The sequence below is a fragment of the Anabrus simplex genome, chromosome 1 (assembly GCF_040414725.1).
Source record: "Anabrus simplex isolate iqAnaSimp1 chromosome 1, ASM4041472v1, whole genome shotgun sequence".
Classification (NCBI taxonomy): Eukaryota; Metazoa; Arthropoda; class Insecta; order Orthoptera; family Tettigoniidae; genus Anabrus; species Anabrus simplex.
This window is the reverse complement of record NC_090265.1, coordinates 732,708,573-732,733,660: the sequence shown is the minus strand read 5'-3', so window position 1 is coordinate 732,733,660 and position 25,088 is coordinate 732,708,573. Positions and strand designations below refer to the sequence as shown.

General features: G+C 38.1%; 1 protein-coding gene across 4 annotated transcripts in view; it reads right to left on the bottom strand.

Annotated features, from left to right (window-relative positions):
- Positions 1–25,088, bottom strand: part of Esyt2 (extended synaptotagmin-like protein 2) — a 297,125-nt gene that overhangs the window by 64,914 nt on the left and 207,123 nt on the right. For 3 of the 4 annotated variants that reach the window (XM_067136116.2, XM_068225186.1, XM_068225188.1), the window contains 2 exons: positions 22,614–22,761; positions 8,141–8,327 (listed from right to left, as the gene is read on the bottom strand). In XM_067136116.2, the coding sequence (XP_066992217.2) occupies positions 8,141–8,327; positions 22,614–22,761 (335 nt within the window). The remainder of the gene's footprint in view (positions 1–8,140; positions 8,328–22,613; positions 22,762–25,088) is intronic. The other variant, XM_068225187.1, reaches the window with a different exon arrangement.

Here is a 25,088-nt window from a genome sequence, read left to right as displayed (position 1 = left end):
TGTGAGTTTTGATACCATTTGCTACTAATTTACGCACATGAGTTTTGAGACGTAACCGGCCATAAGTACACTGTAAATTACGCTGGCGTAAGCCTAATTTGCAGTAGCTTCTTCGCCATAAATATCCCAATTATTGATCTATTTAATTTTTTTTTGGTTCGTTGCTTGTACGGCCCAGGTGTAGAGCTTAAGCTTCTAGATCTGACACTGTACTGTAAAAAATTATTTTGGATATTCCAAACAACATATGGAAACTATTCAATTTGTTTGGGGAAATTACTGTTATTGCTGAAAATTAACGGCAGTGGCAAGTGATATGTAGAAGATCCCTATGTATGTAATTAATATGATTAATGTACACAGTCCTGCACCATTGTATTGCCTAACTTAAACATGTCGAGACACATGATGAACACGCTGTGTAACATTGAAACTTGAGAAATCTTCATATTAAGTGAAAATCCAGCTGACACTTGTTTATATTTTATGTTGCATCTTCGAGTGTAGATGTCTGCGGCACCACCTCCAGACTTCTTGGATCTTCGTATTTTCACGAGTTCTTGATTGTATGTACATCGTAAATTTTTTATTTTCTGTTTCAGTTCCGTTAACCCAAAACCCTCTTTACCCATTTTCGCAATCAAGTCCTCTTCCGCCGCCCGTCTCATATTCTTATTTCTATAAGTAACGCTATTTATGTTCCATAAACATTCTTTTTCGCTGTAGAGCTCCACAAAGTTGCAAGTTTCTTCTTCCGTCCACTTCATTTTGCCGCCAAATAAATGCTCAACGTAATACCACCGTCTCTACACACATGCAAATACAGCAGTCGAATGACGCGCCAGCTGAAAAATCGAGCGTCCTCGGACTTCTCCGCCAGGTCTCGGAGCTCAGTTCCGGTGGAGGGGGAAGGATAGTGGTAGAGTTACTTTACCGCAGCGGAAACCCACTCTACTCTACTGCCTACTAACTACTCTACTGTACTTGCTACTATCCCGGTCGTTTACACGATGCTAGTAGCTCTACTATCCACTCTACTCGCCGCGCTACTCTACCCGTGTAAACCAGCCCTGAGTGATGTCCTGAGTGATGTTTTTGCCGAGGCATCAAATACCACTCTGACCTTTGTGGTGTCACTATCTGGATGTACCACTGGTTGATGGGGTATGAAGTATGAATTTGGTACATCTTGATTTTGGTTTGTTTCAATCAAGCTCATATGCCCTAGTTTTTCATATTCATCCATGAAATCTGCATAAACTATCTTGAGTTCGGGGTATCTGCTTAATCTCTTGACTAATGATTCTAGTCTGTTTAGTGCGTGTTTTCTTGATTCTCCGAGGATGACATCCAGCTTGATAGGGAGCCTTACGATGAATCTACCTGTTGTATCTCTCGAAACGGTGTCCGTGAACTGTCTTTCACATATCCTTTCTTCTGATGTGTAATGTTGAATCTTCAGAATTGCTTCTTGTTTCCAGAATTTTTCCATCTGATCTGATAATTACTGATTGCTAATTTTCATGCATGTTGTTGTTGATCCTTGTTTGTTCTCAAAAACTCCACCGCCTATAATCCAGCCTAACTGGGTGTTTTGCAGAGCTGGTTTGTCCTTCAGCTTCATTCTTGGGTGGACCTATGACTATTTTCCAATAAAGTCCTGCACCAATTAATATGTCTATGTCTCCAGGCTTGTTGAATGTGGGGTCTGCCAAGCAAACGTTCTTTGGAATAATAATTTTGTCCTTGATCTCCAACTGTAGCAATCGTGGTGTTATAGTTGGCAGAACTAGAAATTCTGCTTCAACCTCAAATCCGTCATTCTTTGAAGCGAGGTGTACTCTGGTAATCCTTTTTATTTCTACTTTGGAACAATCTACTCCAATGATCTGTGTGTTTGTCTTGACATTCAGTAAACCAAGCTCCTTATAGAAACCTTCTTTTATTAGATTTGACGAGATCCCGGATCCAATAAGGCTCGGCATGTCATTCTTCTTCCGTGAACATATTTCACATCAATTAAAGCTGTTGACAAAAGTATTTGAGATGTTATTCCTTTCGCCAAGCTCACATTGAGCGAAGCAGATGAATGCTGAGATTTGACATACAGGTTTATGGGCACTTTATTTTCTTTTAACATTTTGTTTCTGTTTGTCATCTTCCTCAGCATGTAAAAGTGTGTTGTGAAGAAGTCCACATTTCTTGCATTTTGATCCTCTGCAATTTTTTGCAATATGTCCTGGGTTCAAACAGTTATGGCACTGTCCTTTTTCTCGAAGCAGTTTTCTTCTGTCTTCAACTGATTGTTTAATTAATTCTTCACATGTAAAAATGGGCTGACTTCCACCACACAGATTACAACTTGCCTGGGACGTCGTCATAACAACTTTCTTGCTAGGTTTTTTGTCCTTCAGATTTGCCTCCGTGTTCATTGCCTTGGTTTTGTTATGATTTAACAGCATATATGATTGGGAACGCTCAGTTAAAAATTTCAAGAAATCATCCAATGTTGGCATCTTTTCTGGAGTGTTGCCTTTCACCCTTTCCTGCCAGTCTCTTTGCTCAATGAAATCCAGCTGCTTCTTTGCTAGATGAATAACCAATGTATTCCAATATTTTACCGGTTGCTTCATTGCTTTTAATGAAGCCATGTGAGTTTGAATATGAAATTGTAATTGCCTGAGTGATTCAGATTTGTTCTCTTAAACTGTAGGAAACTAGAAAAGTTCATCTAGATGTGTCACGATTATGATCATTTGATTATCATATGTATCTACAAGCAAGTTCCAAGCACTTGTGTAGTTTTCTTCTGAAATGGCAAAACCTTGAATGACTTTGCATGCCTCGCCCTGCAGAAGACCAATCAGATACTGATATTTTTGAATTTTTGTTAGTTGAGTATCATTATGAATGGTTGACTCAAAACTGTTCTTAAAAAGCAACCATTTTGTGAATTTGCCGTTGAATTCTGGTAATTTCTGTATTCTTCTGTTATGATTTTGTGGAACTTCCTGTTGATGAATAGCATTGTTTACTGCTGTATTCATTTGAGCTACCAAATTATTTTGAACATCCTCTGCTTCATCTATTATCGTTTGCAATTGTGTAACTGCGCGGAAATAAATAGATTCATATAGCTCTCCCTCACATTCCTCTTGAAACTGTAGTGCTGCTATTTCATCAGTGATCTCTGTTTCCTCTATTTTCATTTGTACTTCTTCAAAAGAATTCCATAGCTCTTCACATTTTTAAATTCTAACCTTCGCCTCTGATTTTGACATGTCAGCTGTAATCGACTTTATTATTCTTGTTAACGTGCCTTTTACTCGACCACGCAATTGTTTCAATTTTGCTAGTTGCGACATATTGAAATTAAGGTTATGCTGTGAAAGTTCGAAGGGATTGTGTGAAGGTTATGTATAAGTTCAAAGGAATCGTGTTGCTGAATTGAGGTTATATGATAAAGGAATTTGGATCTTTTATACTTTTGACAACGGGAGGATCAATGGACTTCAATTACTATTTTCTTATTATTATTATGTTGATCAGTGCATGTTTATGTTACGAAAACATGCACTAAGGGAAAGAGGCTAGAATCTAAGAGTACCGTATGTATAGCAAGGATGGTGTATATGTCAAAGAGACTCATGCTCTCACGGAGATTCTTGCATTGAGCGGTGAGAAGAATGTAAAACTTGTCTTTACTTCTTTGTATGTATGTAACATCGAATCGCACTTGTCCGATTACTGATTTATGCTGCACTCCACTGAAGTTGTTGGCCTCAGCGATCTGATTTTTGTTATGAACGAGAATGCAATATCCGTGAATGATTCCAGAATTTGAGATTGTATTTTTACTCTGCTGCTTAACCTCAATTGCGACGCATTGTTTTCACTTCTGCATTTCACTTTTCACGATCTTGCTTGTATTGAACATCTCAGGTTATTGAGGGCCGTGCTGTTGGGCACCAATATTTGTTTTTAATTTTTGAAGGTAAAGGAACTTGGTGCCTTCAATACTTTATTGCATATGATATGTCTTAATGATGCGACATCACAACTTGATGATTTTATTAGCATCATGGGGCCGCACTCAGCCCGCCTGCTGAGCTGTAACACAGTATTCTCTTTGCACTTCCTCTTCAATTTCCACATCTATTTGTTCTTCAGGAGTGTTGCTCACACTAGTACTAATATTACTACTAATTTCACTGAAAAAATTACATTCCTAATCATCATTACTTCCTAAAGGAGGTTATATATCGGTAAATATCAGTTCTATAGTGGCAGCCATCTTGTTTACAAGCGAATCTCAAAGCTAGAGAAACCCCACTTCAAACTAAAAAAAAAAAAAAACACTTCTTAAGCAGGAAACTTCTTAAAAGGGGTGATGCCCAAAAACTTATTCTGTAGTTTGAAATACATGTGAAACAAACAGCCAATAGATTTCCTTGTTTGTGAACAATACCAAAATAGGCCGATATATAAGAGCTGCTAACAGAAAGCCACAATATAAAAATTTGATTATCATGACAATATTTTTAGAGATAAAGTAAAATAATTAAACATACCGTATTAAAATATATTTGATAAGAGAAGGGAACATATTTATATAAAAACGTTGCAAGGTTTGCTTATTTTAGCAGGCAGAACCATTTCATTCCACGCTTTCCTTTCCTCCGCACTTACAGTCTGCTTCGCAACAAATTGTTTTGTAAACGATGTCGGCTCGATTTTTAAAGCAGTCCATCCACCCGTTCGACGCGGTAAAAGTACCCTTAATTTGCATGCGACTTTCTCCTGCACAATAGTCCCACTGAAAGGTATGTTTAAACTTCGCTGCTGTTTAAACCACATTAGCAGAGCTTGTTCTATTTCATCGTACTTTTCAGATTAAACTTCCTTACAATTTGCTGAAGTATTCCCTGCAAAAGCAGAGATCTCTCCTTTCTTCGCTATGATACCATTCAAAGCAGACGGCGGCATCCCCAGCTCCTTTGCCAAGGCAACACGGGAAAGTGTAGATAACTCCACTTTCCTTATAATCTCCACTTTGTCTTTTATTGTTAGTGCCTTTCGCTTGATATCTTTCCTCTGAGTTCTGCTCATTTTCACTCAAAAAGTTTGTACGTTGATATTACAAGTACAACTAACTTCACCGACTCCTATAATTACGACGCTACACTGTGCTTGGCAATCCGTAGCTTAGGTTTAGAAGACGCAAAGACAAGACGTGTACTACAGTTTGTTAGCATGTGCTTTCTATCTTCCTCACACCCCTGACACCTGCTTCAAGGATAACGACAGCAAATGGGAAATCTAGCAACTTATTCTTAGAGATCTTAGAACCTAGGCCTAAATCGCACCTGCATTCCTACTGGTTGTCATGGCAACGGGCGTAGTTTCTGGCTGTTTCACAAGTACCACATGGCCAAGCCAGTATTGAGTTTATTTTCCCGCTTCAATCCTCTTCATGCTATAGGTAACGAAGAAAAGAAACACAGGTTCGAAGTTGCAGAAATGAGTGCATGGAAAAGTATCTGGGGTATTACATGGGAGTGATAAAGGCGCAGTAGCAACGCTAGCATATCTAAACGTAAACAGTTTCTTTCCCCGCGAGAATTTTATTTCATGTCTCCTCATCCTTGTGTTACGTTCTAATAATGCGATGTAATAATTACGAGTGACACGATAATACAATGTTTAGCTCGTATAAAGGTAAAATTAAAAATAACTTTCAATTTTATGCCAACAGGTGGTATTGCAATGCGTCTGTGTGCCTCCCACCAACACCCAGTTGGCTATCAACATTCGTTCAACTTCGTAAACGTTCGGGATCTTTCGGCCGGCTGTGGCGGCATGTGTATCAGCTGGCTGTTGGCAAGTCGGCTGCTTTCTGCATAGATTTGGGAAGTTGTTTTTATTCACCTCACTAGTAATGGACACAGAAAATATTATCAGTTTAGTTAGTTTAGTTCAAAAACGTAATTTCCTCTACGGCAAGACCCATAAGTATTATTGCAACAACAACATAAAAAACAATGCCTGGAAGGAAATAAGCAAGGGAATGAAAAATCAAACAGGTTAGAATATTCAATTTTGTGGTAGATTAACAGTAATGTAGTGGACAAATACACTTTACGGTTTTTAATTAATGTTTAGGCTACCTCGATTAATGACTTCACCCTGTCGCGGCCCGCAAATTACTGCATTAAAGTTTTATCAAACCATCCATTGCGTGCTTTATGTTTCCCACGTAGAATCCCGTTCGATTCTATTCCGCTAGAAGGAACGGTGGAGTGAAAATTTCTACTGATGGGTTCGATTCGATTCCACAAGGTGAGAATGAGCATCTGGTGTCCGTGTTGTCATTAGCGTGACGTCTTATGGCCTTAGCAGGCCCGCACATGTTCCGTGACACCAAACACATACCGCGAGCGCGTGAACAGTCTAACACAGGGTGCAACTTGCGTTGAGACTGGAGGATTTTAACCATGCGCTGCTTTGAGCAGACGTTTTCTATCTCAAGGGGCTCTAAAATCTGAACTGTTTAACCGGGAAATATATTTACAACGGAACACTTTAAACGGGAAAAATTTACATATATCTTAATGTAACTGATCAAGGGACCAAGAATATCACACTTCTTAGGCGGGAAAACTTCTTATGCGGGAACTTCTTAACCGAGTTTCACTGTATATATAAGCAGAGTATATAACATTGCAAAGAAAGAGTCCCTACACAAATCACAAATGCAACTCACTCTCCCATCTCTTGAGGAAAAATTGAATTACGTAGTAAAATGAGACAACGGAACAGTTCCGTGGTCCGGCGTTTGGTCCACCGAGACGAAGCACGGAACGGTTCCGTGGCTCGGGCCCAATGAGTTAACTGACACTTAATTTAATTACCTATTTGTGTAATTTTAACTGCTGATCCAGTCACATTCTGTGTTCTGTGTGGGTGACCCATGACTATTTAAATATTTAATTGAAATTTACTTGAAATAAATTTCAATTTTAGCAGATTAATTGTAATTAGGGGCCAGTATTCTAATTTTTTTTGGAAAGGTATACCTTACAATTTAAAAGATAATCAGTTTCATAGTAATAATCTAGAAAGGTGTCAACCCTTCAGTATTCTTATTGTTTTATAGAATTGGTTAAATTTTATATTATTTAGTAATTTATTTAAAGTTATTAATTATCAAATTTCTTGTAATTTTCATTAATTTTATTAATTAAAAATGGTAATTCAATTGTAAATATTAATGAAATTGAATCTTTATTCATTAGGTAAATATTTTACTCCAATTCTAATTGGGTCTCTTCATTTGGTAGGGTTAGTTACTTTGATCTGGCAACTAGTTAAGTGTTTATTTAAGATCCTCATCTCTTACCTCTATACTTTCCCGGGCTCCCTCTACGTTTTATGTTTGTATGCTACTGCCCCAAGGTAAGTAATTTTGTGCTTTGATGTTGTTTTTTGTTGTACTGTATTTATTTCTTGTGTCCTTGGGCTGTAGCAGTTCCAATTCCTTCGCGACTCTGACGTTTTGTTTCCCCATTTTCTAACTGCCATATTATTTGTGACTTTTTTCCAATATTAAACTTCCCTTCTTTTGAGACAGTTTCACAACAATGCTCGCCATGACGATTAAACGGACTGATTTGAAATCTACAATCTACTGAAATCAAGAGTTTGAAAATAAGCTTTACATTGTTGTCAGCAATCCCCAACACATAAAAAAACGAAAATCAACACTGGACGTTATAATCAATACATTTTTTTGAAAATGTGATAAAAACACAATTTTAAACTACATATTGTAATAAGCAATGCCGTACTAAGTGATTTTTTAAATGTAGTGAGTGCTTGTATAGGATTTAGACGAGAACGTTAGGTTTCACCATTATATACATCGTCAAAAGTGGTGATGCAATAAATTGTTCCAACTGTAGTTTCTTGTTATAATTTTATCTCATGCAATTCTTTTTGTTATATAATGTGTGTTAATTTCACTGCTGCATCATTGTAGGCATTTCAACCGATATATTGCCCAATCGCAATGCATTTGTTGTTAATCATTTAAAAAAAGATATATATATGTCCACTCTCAGAGAAATTGGTGTTAACTTACGAGGTGATGCTAGGAGCTCGGTTGCGAAGGTCAGAGTTGTCCCCTGGAGGAGCAGACTCCACGGCAGAAGGTGCCATGGACTGAATCATCATGTCCTCCACAGTTGGTTGACGAGCTGTGGACCGCATGGACTGAGTGCTTTGGATGGACTCCTTGGAGGGTTGCTTCTTGATGGGGCTGGATTCTGCTGTAAATATGAGAACACTTATGTCAAGCTGCTCGTGGTGAACTGTTGAAATGACACAATCTCCCTCCCTATTTGATTGGAGATTCACCTATACGAGGTCTAGTTATTTAATTCCTGGGCTCATACAGCTCTGAGGCTGGCTGGATCTCCAAAGATACTGTCAAAGGTTTGTGGGCAAACCAATGGCGGCACCATAATGAGGCGTACTAGGCAATTATTATTATTATTATTATTATTATTATTATTATTATTATTATTATTATTATTATTATTATTATTATTATTATTATTTTGATTCTAATGGTTATGAATGAAATTGTAAAGGAGACACAGGAAGCATTGTGGGATAGGGAGATTAAGTTATTACTATTTGCAGATATCGTGGTCTGGGGAATAAGCAGCAAAGAAGTACAAGAATAACTTTATGTACTGCACCACCAGGGTACATTTACGTATCGTGCGCGTTCCATCAATCTTCTTCATTCACACCGGCCAATAATTCAATTCGCTGCGTTGGGCGATCAAATAAATACATCGATTTTCCGCAACCTCCAAGAAGTCACGCTTATGGGGATCAAAAATAAATGTGTCAACCTAAATCTGCGACCTCGCATTAATATTAACACCTATGTTTGCTGCTTCATTTGTATATTTCATCCCGTCAAAGATAAGTACTCTTTCGCCGACACATATTTTTGCTTATTCTGATAAATTCCCTTTCCACATTATATTATTGATGTCAAATACGTGTTACAACATAAGATTTATTCTGAAGCCTCCACCTTATCAATACGTATACATACAATCATATTCAATGTATTCCGATTCAAAATAAAATATAGTTGAACTAGTTATTGATTGAGATTAAGTCTTTACCTCGTAGAAAGAAAATGAAATAATTGTAAAAAATTGTAACGTCAGAGTAGTAGAAAGTCAGTTAACATATTTTATGAATCGTGTTAAGTACTGACATAAATAAAATATAAATGAAATATATTTGAAATGTACATGAAGATATATGAAATATCAAGAATGTCCTTTGTAACTTGCATGTATCATCTTTCTCTATCTTGCTTTCTCAAATTTGCATTATAATGTGAGCAATATAAGTTCCACATAACATGGCTTATAATGGTCATACTATAACATACCAATGAAAATCAAATTAAAAATAAAATATCAATTAATTATCTCTATCAGCTATCAAAGCTTTCTACAAATGAAAATAAACATTCCTACACACTGAATATAAACTTAAGTTGTCGAAGACTACCTGGGTCCGTGTTTTTAAAGCAATTATATGGATTCCTTTTCGAAGACACTATACATTGAACTTAGATCTCGAAGAATATTGACCTTGCTATAACCACATTTTAAATTAAACACATACTATGATCCACTCAAATATGAATAATTTAACTATCTAAAAATATATGGAACTTGACTTATCTTTGCTCTCGCTATTCATCTGGGTTGGGTTTCATTATGGATCTTCCTTGGCCATTGGCTCGAGTTCAAGAATGCGTCATCACTGGGTAATGGTCTCCAGTCTCGGATGTGCAGAATCGGCTGGTAAGGTCTCCGCCAGAAGTCAACCCCATGGTCTTGATTTACTCAGTCATGATAGCGACGTCGTTTACATGTGATGGAAACATATTGAAGAATGACATTAGTTGCATTATTCAATCACAAAATAAATTATCTTGTGTCAACTTTCTATCTCTCTAGCAAATTATTCTTCTAAAAGACAATGTTAAAACGGTACTTCAAGTACTTTCTGTTTTGACGCAAACTTAAAATAAATTGGCGAACTCTAATTTCTCTAAGTAGCTCTGGTTAAAAGTTTCGGGTTTCGATTGACGACTTCTACCAATTAATCTCTTCTTCTTTTACGCCTAATAGTTTCGATTTATATTCAAGAGTTGGCGTAATTTCTTTATATTCAACATTGTCGTCATTATTATGCAGCAACTGTTCTTCCATCATCAATTTCTTCTTTCTTCGTGTCCAGAATCTTGCATGTAACTTCGTTCCGATGTTCAATATCTCAAGTGATTGTTCACCTGCCCGGGATAACAATTTAAATTTTTTAATCACGGCCGCATGGATTCCTTAGGTCTGATCGTCGTAATTTTAACTCACAGCTTACTTGATTCGTTATGTCTGCACTTCTCTCGATATGTTCACTGCTTCTTTAACTCTATGGGTCTGTACCTTTACTTTATCATAATCACAGCTTATTTAATTCCGCTTGTCTGTATATTTTCTTATAATATACTTTTCTATTATGTAATCCCCATCTTTTGTACCGCAATGCATGGCAAATGTTAGTGTCGTAATTTCTGGTTTAAAAAAAAAAAAAAAAATTCTCTTTGCACTCAGGTCAATGAAACGGTACAGTACTGAACAAGAAAATTGAAAAGAATGGTTTGAAAATTAGTGCAGAGAATAGTAATATCAAGAGGAGAAAGACGAGGAAAAGGCACTGCAAAAACTGGTGGTCAAAGCCTTGAAGTTGTGGACAGTTTCAAATACCTAGGGAGTGAATAAATGCAGATACCGTATTTACGCGAATAATCCCTGCATAATTTTAAAAAATTTGAGGCACGAAATTGGGGTATGGATTTATTTGTGTCAAGGTTAGCAACAAGATCCAGGCTCGCCTAGTTTTTCGACGATGAGTGTACAGTTATGCTTTGTGCAACCGCAAATGGAAGAAAACTCTCCACTTAAACGGAAAACAATTCAGACTTTTAATTCTAAACTGCCTTTACATTTTAAAAAGTAGTATCTTACAAAGTAATTCAAAATTTCTCTGCATCACGATAGAATGCGTTCTCCAGAACGTGCGGGGGTAGCTTTCCGCACTTTCACTTATTTCGGTGTGTCTAGAGTGTGTTGCATAGTTGAAGTTCGAGTGAAATCGTAATACTTTTATATTCAGCGTTTTAAGGAATGCTAGAATATCATGTAGCAGGCAGTGTGCAGAACAGCAGAATCCGCAAAAACTGGCGATGGCGGCAGTTGGCGAAAAAGCGTGGCTCATAATTATAATCAATTCATATGCACCGAACAATACTGTCAATGCAGATGAGACGGCATTTTTTTCTTTTTCTTTTTTTTTTTATGCCGAGCCCAAACAAACTTATGGTACTGTATTGTGTTGCAATGCAGATGGAAGTGAAAGACTTCCTCCCCTCGACATAGGAAAGTTTGATAATCCACGATGTTTTAAGGGCGACTGGCACTTTCCATGCAAGTACAAGGCATCTAAAAATGCAAATAGTATAGTAAACCAAAAAAATAAAGCACTTGCACAGGGGAGCCAGCATAATTTGTCCTTGTCCTTAAATCATGTCTTCTTTTTCTCTCGTTGCCCGAGATCATGTTTGCCACCGATTTATCCAAGTGCATTATTTGAATAATGTAACTGCACCTTGTTGGATACATTTTGGAAATAGTTTTTTCCCATAGCATTTAAGGTTTAAACTGTGAATCAAGATGATTGCATGCATTAATGGTTCTTAGAATACTTTGTTACGTGGCAAGGATTGGCACTTGGCCATGGGAGGAAATCGTACATAGTGCAATGCAAACTGAAGAGAGAGAGATATATATCCTACAGGCTTATCCACTTATAAACTTGTTCCTACCTCATTTATTCACGAAACTTCCTTTATTATATATAAGACTAGTGGCTGGACGAAACACGTGAGCTAAGTCCATCAAATACAAAGAAGAAGAAGACTTCCTACTTCCTTCCCTCATCACAGAAAAGTTTGATAAACCAAGATGCTTTAAGGGCACCGGATACTTTTCGTGCAATTACAAGGCATCTAAAATTCACACAGTACAGTAATCCAATGAATAAAGCACTTGCACAGGGGAGTCAGCATAGATTTCTCCAAGCGTTTGAATAAATCTTTTTCTTTTGTTGCATGAGGTTATGTTTGCCAGAGAATTATCCGAGTGCATTATACGACTACTGTATATGCACCTTGTTGGATACATGTTGGAAATAATTTTTTTTCACGGCATTTGAAAGTTTTAAACTGTGAATCAATGTTAATTGCATGCAGTAATGAGTATTAAAATATTTTGTGATGCAGCAAGGCTTGGCATTTCTGAATTACAAGTTGGCAGTTAATTCAAAATCAGATTTCTGTGTTCCTAAGACTTTGAATTACCGAGCTCGATAGCTGCAGTCGCTTAAGTGCGGCCAGTATCCACTATCGGCAGTCCTATCTGTGTCGATGTGACGTACAACCAATAGCAAAAAGAAAAAAAATACATTGCAAAAAAAGAATTATCCACCACCGGTCGTGTTACCATCCAAGTAAAATGAAACCGTGGTGAGAAGTGTTTTAGACGTTCAGTGTGATGAATTTGTAAGTCATTTAGGAGAGGATTCTGGTGATGCAAGAGACAACGAATCTTCCAATCTACAGGGAATGGAGCCTATTGCAAGTTCAGATTAATTAAATATCTGTCCCGTAAGTAAACCTACTAGCTAATTTTCATGGTAAATATATTTCATAGCAGCGATAACAATGTATTTTTATCATCTCAGGCAAAGCAGCTCTATCCGTAAATTAACATATTCATATTTGCGTAAAGACCATGTGGACCTCGTGGAGTGATATGAAATGTTTGTTTATATGCCTACATTACTCTTTCAATAGAAGGAATTTCAGTTCATTTAATTTTTTTTCAAAATGAGCCTTCCTAAAATTAGCGTGCAGGGATTATTCACGTAAATACGGTACAAGGCTGGACATGGAGATTAGCAAGAGGGTGCAACAAGGCAATGCATTCTATCAGAGTGTAATAAACCTTGTCTGGAAGTGTAAAGAGATAATGTACAAAATGTATTATGCACTCATATTGGGACCTGGACAATGACAGGTAGGGAGGAGAGTAGAATTCAAGCCAGCAAAATGAAATACCTAAGGAGTATAATACGAAAGACAGATTGAGAAACAAAGATGTGATAAAGGAGGTCTGAACGGGAAACCTGAATGAGAGAATTGATAGGAGTAAACTGAGATGGTTTGGAAATGTAAAGAGGATGGAGGAGGAAAGAATACCAAAACAACAGATGGAGATTAAGTTTGAGGGAAGGAGAGCGAGAGGGAGACCTCGAAGTAGGTGGTTCGACTAAATAGAGGAGTGCAAGAAGAAGAAAAATAATAATAATAAGAAGAAGAAGAAGAAGAAGAAGAAGAAGACTGACAAAATGATGGAAGGAGAATGGTGGAAGGAGAGAGGAAGGTGGAGTAGTGCCATAACTGTCGCAACCTGGCAGGAGCTTAATAAGGGGAAAGAAGGAAGGAAGGAAGGAAGGAAGGAAGGAAGGAAGGAAGGAAGGAAGGAAGGAAGGAAGGAAGGAAGGAAGGACGGATGATGATGATGATGATGATTAGAGAAGATGAGGAGTGAGACAGTTTGCCATTGCTTTCTTCACTGGGCCAGGAAGTGCTATTGCAGTACAACTGGCCTCATACCTCAGTACCGTCCCAGACTTCCGTGGAAGCTGCATTTTGTTCTGGCGTGTGTATGCGAATAGGTAAAGTGGAGGATTTACATGAACAGTGTATTTGCAGCAAACTCTGTCTTAGACTATGACAAACAACTTCACAAGGTTATCAAATGCTGAAGACTACTTTTAATAATAACAAATAGCTGATGTACCCATGCTTCGCTACGGAATTCTACATTGTATACAGAATTCTAGGTTAGGTATTGTACATGTGAGCGAGATTGTATTAAATTGCATAGCTTTTAATGTTACCATAGAAACGCGACGGGTAATTCACCAAATGTCTTTTCTCATATGAAGACTGGGTTAGGGAATTTTGATTGTAATGGTAAGCACGCTTGCCTACCATCAGTCACAATCAGGTTGGGGAGTTTTCATTATAATTGCAAACACTTACTCTCCACCTGCCTTTTTACATCCCCAACTGAAATGAACACAGGTCATTACAATGACGTCAGTAAGAATGGCACGATTAAAAGCCATGCTTTCATATGAAATAATCAAATGAAAAACCACCCATTTTCTCACTTTTAACAAACAGTACTTCGCTGCCCAATAGTCCAAAGTTCCAGAGTTGGAATGACCAAACTGCAGACAGCCGTGATCCGTGAACACTCTTTGTCATTTTTATGCACGGGGGTGAGGGGATCGAACAGTGGAGAGTCCCAGGGCAAAAACTATGCCCTTTTACTAATCTGTTTCCTAGGAGTACCTGATGAGTCATAAAATCTCAATTCACTACACTGGTGGCAGAAAAATCTAGCTGACTTTGAGGCAAATTCTGAGCAATGTACAGACAAAACTCTTAATTTATATATTATAACCTTCCAATGGTTGCTAGATCGGAATTAAAGAGAACATTGGAAGTTGATGGTAATATAAAGTTAATGAAATCATACAAAAGTATACGTCCAGTTGTCATATGTCCAGGTACATCAATAAATGAAATAATTCGCTCGGCTGAATAAATACCATCTAACGAATTGAAGGCACAGGTGGATTCATAAGTTCAGAGCCCCGTAGTATTCAATAAGTCACAGTCGGTACTGAAATGTCCTTGTAGAAGGAGAAAATATTGAAAAATTGCTGCGTTTTATTTCAACGGAAGAGGAACAAATATCGATAGATGGCATGAAACCTCAATGGCGAAAGTATATATCGGAGGCCATATAATGGATTCAATCATACAGGCCACGTTTAATTCGCACATGATGGTCATGCATTGTCTATTTATTACAATATAATTCGAGAGTCGAGAGGCCAACTATAAGATAATCGATTGGTACGTAAAGCTAAGAAGGCGACGGATTGTTAAGTATGTTCCTTGACCAAGATCAGCGATTACAAGAGCATTCTGTATCAAAGAGGTTATGCTTAAAATGTCAAAATCATCTGGAAGGGAGATTACAGACTACTGAATTTTGAGGATTTATGAAATGCAAGCCGATTTTCATTATTGTATTTTAGAATAGGATTTTGTTTTGTAAGAACAATGTGGATGACGGAAAGAGACTAAAAGATATCAGAATCGTTGCACACACATAGAAAGAAATTGAATCTAAAACTTGTTAATTGAATAACTATTGTACAGATAGTACGAACTGATTTGTAAAGAGATAACATATATCTTGTTCTCTCAAATAATAAGGCAAGTGTTAATTAAAAACATTGTAAAATATTATTTATGTATATAATATTTTGCTAATTCCATATTACGAGTTTCAGGCACCATGTCGTCACCATACATGATGAAATATTGTTATGTGATGCCTAATAACCAAACAATGCAGGCCTAAACTCAGGATGTGATCCTGAGGGGTCTGGAGGATGTTGAGATGAAGGCCAGGTGATGAAATTAACACCCGAGAGATTGGAGATGCCATCTTCCCGAAGCCACCAGTATGATAAGTACCAAAAATAAGTGTCTCCTTTTTATTTTGCTATGCAGTTGCTTAAAGCAGAGTAGATCATTTTATGGTGTCGGAATGTGACGTGTTGGTAAACAACTTGAGAGATACCGTGTGATTATCACTCATTTCGTAAAAGATACAGTGTGCTGCGAATTTCATCATGAATAATCCAGGAGAAATAATAATTTTCATGTACTATTTTTGAATTTGAGCATCTAACAGTAGATATTATGCAAGAAATTTTCTAAAATGTGGTCGTTAAATTTAGTAGAATACTATCATCATAATTGAACCTCTACGTATTATTTATTGCATAGGCATATTTGTCTGAGGTGGCCGTAAGGTAGTTAACATTTGTTTAAATTGGAGTCATCTAAGATTATAATTTCACATCATATGCATAGTTTTCGCGAGAGGAATAATCGTATTATGGCATTGATTATGATTTTATGTGTATGGCATTGATTATGATTTTATGTGTATGTAAGAATGAGGTAGTCTTCGATAATAATGTGCTTGAAACTTTTTGGAAAATGAGTTAGATTTTACTCGAGCATGACGCGCATGTGGAATGAGAGAGACTTGAAGTAGGGTCGTCAAAATAAAGTGAATGATTCATGTGCAATATTATTGGAGAATAGTTCAATGGGAGTTGTGCATTGAATGATATGATGCAATCTTCGAAAAAGTCCTGATGATATCTTATTGAGGTAATAGGATTGATGATCGTCATGCATGTGGATTTAATGGTGGTGATGATAGACAAGCACTTAGGCATGATGTTTTTGAAGAATGCTGAGGTTTACAATGTGATAGTCATCAAATACGATAACCCATGACCTAATGTAAGCGAGTTATACACAGATGTGAAAGACTGGAATAGAATCTTCAATAGTAAATAACACCATCTAGAAGTGAACCATGTCGCAGTTGAGATGGGGAGATCTTATTTAAGGCAATGTGCAGCTTGATTTCCTGCTAATGTTATTCTTCTAGTATCCCACAGAATTGGTAGTTAGCATTAGACGTAGATTTTTCAGGATTCTTGTAGAGGACACTAGAGGTTGCGGAGTCATTAGAATTCTTGACCATTTATTATTCTCGATGACGTCATTTTAGAAAATTTATTGTCTAGATGCAGCTGTTGCAGACTTCCAGAGGATGGTGATTCATAATATCACTACGTACCATTAATATTTAAAGAGGGACCACAGTTTATTTCTATTTCTTTGATAGTACGTTTAGTATCAGCGACAACGTTGTAAGCATGTCATTGGATCACCCAAGTTGTTTTATTAGATTTTACTGGATCGTGATGATTCAAAGAAATGACAGATTATTGAAAGACATGAATAAATAAGACAAGAATAAATATTTAAAATTTTATCTGTTAACCAGGAAGTAAATGATATAAATAATGGAATCTGTAACATTAAAGTTAAGCCTTCAGTAAGTTTTATGTTGGTCTTCTTTTCTTTTGATGGAATCGCTGGATCTTTGAATTTAATAATAATACTGCCAACATATTTTAATTGTATTATGAAAGCTTGTTACAGTAAAATACCAGTATAACAAAATTTTGGGGACCTCTGAAATTAATTTGTTATATTGAAATTTTGTTATACTGAAATAAGTCAATTCTTAAGAACTCGCCTAGTATTATATCCGTTAGTTATTGTCTTTAGGGGCGGAACTATGAGGTCATCTGCCCTGTTATATCCATTGCAGGATCTATATAACTTCAAAATACCATTATGAGTTACAGTATTGACAGATGTTTTCAGAAAATCTATTTTTACATTGTACCAGCAAGTCTACACATTGTTCCAGAGCCTCATTTTTTGAAAAAGTATGTGATTTTCTTCTGAATAGATCCAGGCACAAAAGCTTGTTCCAAATAGTCACCAACCACTGCACATGAATTTAAAACAGATTCTGGCACATCACTTCGTGACACAAGAAAATCTTGAAGGCTACGTCCCATGTTCGCTGCCTGCTGAAGAGTCAAGCTCTGCCGATCACAATCATTCCTCCTCATCACATGGATCTCTATCATTCATAATGTCCTCCACAATTTCCTCATTTGTGATTTCTTTGTGGACTATTACATCACTATCTACATTGATGTAGTTGGTAAGACTTACGGTAGATGGCACATCCAACGTTGTACACAAATGCTTCCAATTCTCCTAGTTTCCACATCAAACATTTCACTTTCTGCGACGTCTTCTGTAAAAGCCACTCCAGCTTTCTAAAGCAGTTTGTGATGATGTCTGCATTCAGGGATTTCCATGCAGCATTAAACGTCTGCATTGCTCCCAGTATGTTGATGTTAATGTCTCTATTCGTGGCAACGTTGCACAGCATTTGATGGACCACACGAGCTCGGTAATGCCGCTTCACTGCATGAATTATACCCTGATCCAGCGGCTGCAGAATTGTGAAGTTGTATTTGGTGACAAAAATAAAACTTTTATATGCTCCAAATGGTGAGGCACACAATTATGAGAAGAGCAACTGTCCAATAATAGAAGAATTCTCCTCTTTTCGGCCTTCATCCAACGTTCCAAGTCCAACAACCACACATATGTCATCCATGCCTTCAAGTTGTGCATGTATTCACAGGGCAGATGTTGCACCCCCTTGAAGCACCTTAGCTTCCCAAACTTCAATTATGAGAGGCTTCAGTTTGTCCGTACCTGTGAAATTGGTGCACAAAAGAGCCGTGATACGTTCTTCTGAATGTTTGCCCCCAAAACACTTATTTCCCTTGAAATCAAGGGTTTTGTTCGGCATTAGTTTATAAAATAACGCAGTTTTGTTTGCATTATAAATGTCTGCCGGCGAATATTCCTTTAAGGCATCCATTAAAGTCTCCAGCCACCATGAAGACGCAACTTCCTTCGGGGCATCGTTAGCTTCACCATTTATAATTTTGTGGGATATGTCATATCTCTCCCGGAACCTATGAAGCCAACCAGCACTATCCATAAACTCAGGCGAAAGATCGCGCACGCTCACATAACAGTGGGCCATTTATTGGAATGTTTTTACTCTGCATTTCCACAAACCACATATATAGACAGCTTGGTCCACCTCCTTGTAGTCGGCTGTCCTGATCATCTTACGCTGTGGACCTAGGGCATCAGCATCAATGTTTTCCTCTATCTTACTTTTCTGTTTTAAAAAAGCAGAAAGTGTTGACAGGCTAATGCCATACTTCTTCGCTACTTCTCCTTTCCTTCCGCCTTTGTCTTCTTCCGCAAGTATTTTACGTTTTTCGCTCAAGGAAAACTGCTGTCTGTTCTGCTTATCCATTTGCAATGATATGAACTTATTTAACAAAATGCACACGAACTTTGCAAGTTTAATGATATAACCTTAACAGGAACCCGCCGTTTTGCGAATTAAATACGAAGAAGAAACATGCAATGCATGATGCGACGAAACCGTTGCGTTCCCTGGGAAACCACGAAAAACCATTTTCAGGGCTGCCGGATTCGAACCTACTATCTCCCAGATGCAAACTCACAGCCGCGTGCCTCTACGCGCACGGCTAACTCGTCCGGTCATTGGTGGATTACAAACATCGTGATCCTACTCAGCCAATAGTGTGACGTCTTACATCGGTTGATGGGCGAAGCCTATTGGTTACACAAAGCGTAGCGTTCATTGATGGATTGCAAACTTGGCGCTCTTTCTCAGCTAATAGAGTGACGTCTTACATTGGATGACGGGCAAAGCATATTGGTTACACAAAAGCGATTGCCTTCTCGATTGAGTACGGTGCATATATGGAAAATGGCGATCATATCGCCTGAATAACAAAATAATGTAACAAGAAAAATGTTGACCATAAAACAGGATGAATTTTAGTTTTCATGTGAGAAAATATGGTCAAATTGGTAAAGAAAAGAGCTCAATTTTAATTCATTAAACTGAAACTACGAAATTCGTTAAAATGAAATATTTTAACACACAACAAATAGGGAAAAAGGAAGGGACCAAAAAAAGTAGTTATTCTGAAAATGTCATTATACTGCTGATTGTTAGTGGAATTCTACTGTATTATGATTCATCGTCACCAACAAAATTTGGGGATTTCGACTATTTTGTAATTAAGTTTCATTAAAAATGATATTCATTGAAACGGAATATCCTTCCAGAGTAAAAATGATTCTCGGAATTCTTATTTATAGGCTAAGTTTAGTATAAAAGTATGGTATAGACTTAAGGGGCAAAAGATCTTTCTAGGTCGACGCCGTGAACGAATAGCATAAAAAAAAAAAAAAAAAAAAAAAAAAATGGTATAGCCTTAAGTAGTTGTAGGATATGTGGTCTCGTATGTCAGTAACATCTCAAAGTTTAACGGTGTGAAAATGTGACCCGACTCGTCGAACTTGCACGTCCCTTGAGTGGAGTTTCTTCAATCTCTGCACGACACCAGCCACGGCATAGTATGATAACTTGAAACCTAAATCAGAAATTCGTGTAAGGTCACAATATATAGATTGGCTTTACACACCACTAACTACTTTTGCGGTTTTCGGAGACGCTGAGGTGCTGGAATTTAGTCTCGCAGGAGTTCTTTTACGTGCCATTAAATATACTGACACTAGGCTGACGTATTTGAGCACCTCCAAATAACCACCTGACAGAGCCAGGATTGAACCTGGCAAGTTGCGGTCAGAAGGCCAGCACCTCAACCGCCTGAGCCACTCAGCCCGGCAAGAAGTCTTTTTCAGAGCTGGCTGTCTGACATTCCCAAACATTTAAGAGTTTTTTTCTTTCACTATTTTACACTGTCTTGCTTCCTCCACAGTGTTCTAAAAACTCATGCACATAAAGTTCATTTTCTATTTCTTGTTTAAGTCATTCAAAAAAAATTAATTCAAAGAAGTCTAGTTCCGCAATTTTTAAAATTTTTTTTTGGATATCTATTTTGGAAGCTTTTTGTCTAGTAAATTGTAGTTTACACATCTCAGGGAATTTATGGTAGCATCGTCTTGTCACCACCACCTGTTGCCGGTAAAATAAATAAATCATCATGGTATCTCCTTCGATATCATCATTTAGCAAAGAACAGGAAACACCTCGCAATGAGGAAGCCATAGTGTAAACAAACAGCAGCTACCTGCATTCTTTTGTCCCTATTTTGGCCATGCAAGGAGGATAAATACTTAGAGCAACGCTACTGCAAAGACAATATCTTGGTGATTTAAACGATGTGCAACACATGGAATTTGCATTCATTTTCAGCAAAAATCAAAGCAATGAAGGTAAAGCTGCAGAAGCCCGAGTACGTACTCAGGCTAACACCGTGCGGCAGTAATGGGGACCCCCCAGTACGCAATTGGGCAGACACCAAAGAAGTTAAGGGAGGCAGAACATCGATTTTAGATGAAATGTGCCCTGGTTGCCCCGCATCCACTCCAAAGCCAGAAATGATTGCAAAAGTGCGCCAGACAGCCAAACGGTTAATGTTGATTTCTACCCAACAGTTTTTGGCTGCAAAAAACATGACCATGGTACCACATTCTCCCAAACTTGCACCCTACGGCTTCTTCCTATTCCCCAAACTGAAAATGCAGCTGATAAGTTGAAGATTTTGCTCGGTGGAGGAAATTCAAACTGATTACCAGGTAATTTTGAACATGCTGCGAGAAAATAAATATTCTGGAATGCTTCCAATAGTGGCAGTGCTACTGGAATCAATGTATAGCTTGCATAGGAGACTATTCTAAAGATGATGGGGGCCAATAACGTCTAAGGTACACGTTCAACTATCTGCAAGATTAGTCCTGGAATATGTTGATTTCACCTTGTGAATAAAATTAACTTTGTATATTTTAAATTTTTAGCTAATACTTTGTTTTTAATGCCAGAGAAGGTGTATAATGATCAATTTTCCAGTCAATGGAAGTATCACACCAGAACCACTGGAGTGATTGCCATGAACCTTAGTATGGCATACCAGTAAAAAGCATAGGAAAGAAAACCAGTCTTCAAATTATTAAATTATAATAAGAATATTGGCATGCAGCAGGTATATTTGAATATCTTCTTGAGTGAGCCAGATTTGAACCCACCTGCTTGAGCTTAGAAAGCCATCACACTTCCATTTGAACCACTCAACCCAGTGATGTATGTATACATAAACAATTGTCTATGCTTGGCACAGGATGAAAACATACAGCAGTTGAGGTTTTCAGGTTGTCATTATAAACAATCTCTGTATTTTTCAGACTTGCAGGGGCACGTGATGCTCCTGACATTTCACCGAAAATTGCGTTCAGCATCTTCAGGGTTCCAAATGACTTTGATGGCTACGAAGCTCTCATTGGAATCGAGTGGTGGTGGTGCAATTCCACCGCAATATGTAGCGCGTGCTGTGGTCTGTCGTATTGGTGCTGATTGGCTGTTCTTTGACCAAAGATTGAAGGAATGTAGAGTCCAGCATTGGTCAACCAGTCTTGGTGGAAACAGGCAACCGATCACCTGATGCTTATTCTGGCCTAGCATGGCCACAGAGTCCTCCAGCATTCCCTCTACCATGACGGACCACAGCGTGCACTATATTTTGCGGTGGAATTGTGACGCCACTCCATTCTACTGAGAGCTTTGTAGCCATCAACGTCATTGGGAACCGGTGAAAATGCCGATTGCAGTTTTCTGTGAAACATTAGGACCATCACGGAGCACGTCCTACAAGCCAGGAAAATACAGATATAGACATGTAAACATTTCTTCCTTAGATTTGCCAGCAAGTCATCCTTCCATATACAGCACATCTTATTTTTTCAGTTGGGATTATCAGGCAGGACCCACTAATATTACCTGACTTGGAAGGAGTTTCAGGTCGACGAACAGATCCGTCTCGTACCAAAGGTTGAGTCTCCTCATTTGCGACCGGAATTTCTTCATTTTCCACTTCATCCGTAGGCGTTTCCTGCTCATCGGTTGGTGGGTGATGAACTTCCAAGATCTAAAAATGTGCAGCATTCATAAATTTTGAGTTACAATGAAGGTATTGCATTTTAAAGAATCTTACATAATGCACTGGATAGACCTTTCATTAAATCATTTAACAAGCAATTGGGGAGTTTGGGTGATATGTTTGATCTTGATGAAGTAGGTTCCTTTTCATGAAAAAGAATTCTGGAATCCCCATCCTAAAGTTGACTGTCCCCACATAGATTATCAAAATTGAAAACTTGAGAAACTTGTGTTTTATGCGCTACTCAAAAAGGAAGTTTGGTCAAGTCCTTAGCTCTTCCTAATTACATTGTATGAATGCACTGCGGGATGGGGATTGGACTGATTACATAAAAGACACACGCACGTGACTGAATTCAGTAAATTCAGTTCAATTTTTTCCACCTTACGGTACCATTTCTTGGTAACCGTCACATATGCAGAAAAATATAGAATGGTTCCCGTACAGGGTTATGCTGGCAGTGTGAAATGCCTTGTTATTAGACCCGTTCTTTACAGTTACTAGTGATACACCCGCTGACTCAGTAAATAATTCTAAATGTACTTATGTAAATAAAAATCTATAACTTTTTGCCTTCAATGCACGCAGTATTATGCGACCTGGATGGTTACAAAATATCCACGCATCGCTTGAAATTCTTGACCCGACCATCTTATGTGTCAATGAGACATGGTTGTCCAGCAAAATTAATGACTCAGAAGTGTTTCCTGACTTGCTGATATTGTTCCGTAAGGACCGATCCCACAGTTCTGCAGGGGGAGTTCCAATTGCAGCCAAGCCAGAATGTCATCCAACTCTAGTTCATCACCTGGAGACAGCAGCCAAAGCATTGAGAGTGGAAGTGACATGCAGCAAACACAAATTCCTTACTGGATCAATTTATCGCTCCCCTAAGTCATCCTCGGAAATGAACGATGAACTAATCCTCTCTTTCGAGCATGTACAACAAAATTACGATGCCATTTATATTGTCAGTGATTTCAACCTAGAAATTACGTGGTCCAGAAATGCTGCAACATACCACAATCTGTCCAATCCCTTAATATTATTCCTGGATTCTGTGACCATCAGGCAATTCTCGCAACAATGACCCATATAAAACCATCCCCCAAACTCCATACCACCAGTACTGACATAAACAAGGTATGGCAAGACTGGAAGAAAATTTTCTTCCAATGCGTAGAAGAAACCACACCACTAGCAAATATAATCAGCAGACGGAAATCATCTTGGATTACCAAGAAGATAGTACGAGAGATTAGAAGAAGGGATCGCCTGTACCAGAAATGGAAAAGAAACCCAACAGATTGTGAGCGGGAGAAATACAGGCTGGCTAGGAACAAGGCTAAACAATCTATCAGAGATTCCTACGATTCTTATATTCACAGTTTCAACACCAACTCCAAGGAACTGTGGGCTTTTCTCAGATGTAAGGGTTGCAACAGAGCTCCATCTGTATTTAAACATAACAGTACGGCAGTCTCCACACCACAAGAAATTGCAGACACCTTTAAGAGGAAATTTAAAAATAACTTCTCCGCCCCTACCGAAAGGGAACATGCTCTATTCAAGTACAACTACCTCTAACCAAACTGTATTTCTCAACAAATGAAGTCAAGGAGAGCCATCTGAAAACAAGACCACATGCTGCGACCGGGCCGGACCGAGTGCCAGCAAGAATTCTCAAGAATTGTGCCGCCACCTTGGCGCCCTCTCTTTGCGCTCTCTTCAACTATTCCATGAATACCGGGTCCGTGCCTGTGGAGTAGAAAGAAGCCAACGTAGTCCCGGTGTTCAAAGATGGAGATAAGGAAAACGTAGACAATTACTGCCCAGTTTCGATAACATCAGGGGTCTGTAAATGTATGGAACGTCTAGTTGTTAAATGTATCTTGGATTTTCTCAGGGAGAGAAACCTTTGAACTCAAACCAGCACGGCTTCATTTCGGGAAAATCGTGCACAACATTTTTAACAAAAGTCATTCAAGACTGGCAGTTCTCTTTGGTGCAGACTGAGTCTCACAAATAGACTGTGTGACTCTGGACTGGAGCAAAGCTTTTGACCAGGTGTCACACCAAAGACTTCTGTTAAGACTTAACAACTACGGCATTCAGGGTAAACAGCTGGCATGACTGAGGTCATTTTTGGTAGGTTGAACGCAGTGTGTTGTGTACAGACGAGCCAAATCAGACCAAACCACAATTATTTCTGGAGTAATTCAGGGCAGTGTGATGAATGCCGGGTCCGTGGCTGTGGAGTAGAAAGATTTATGATTTATGCTCTCGACTTACCGGATTATGTAAATTCAACCATG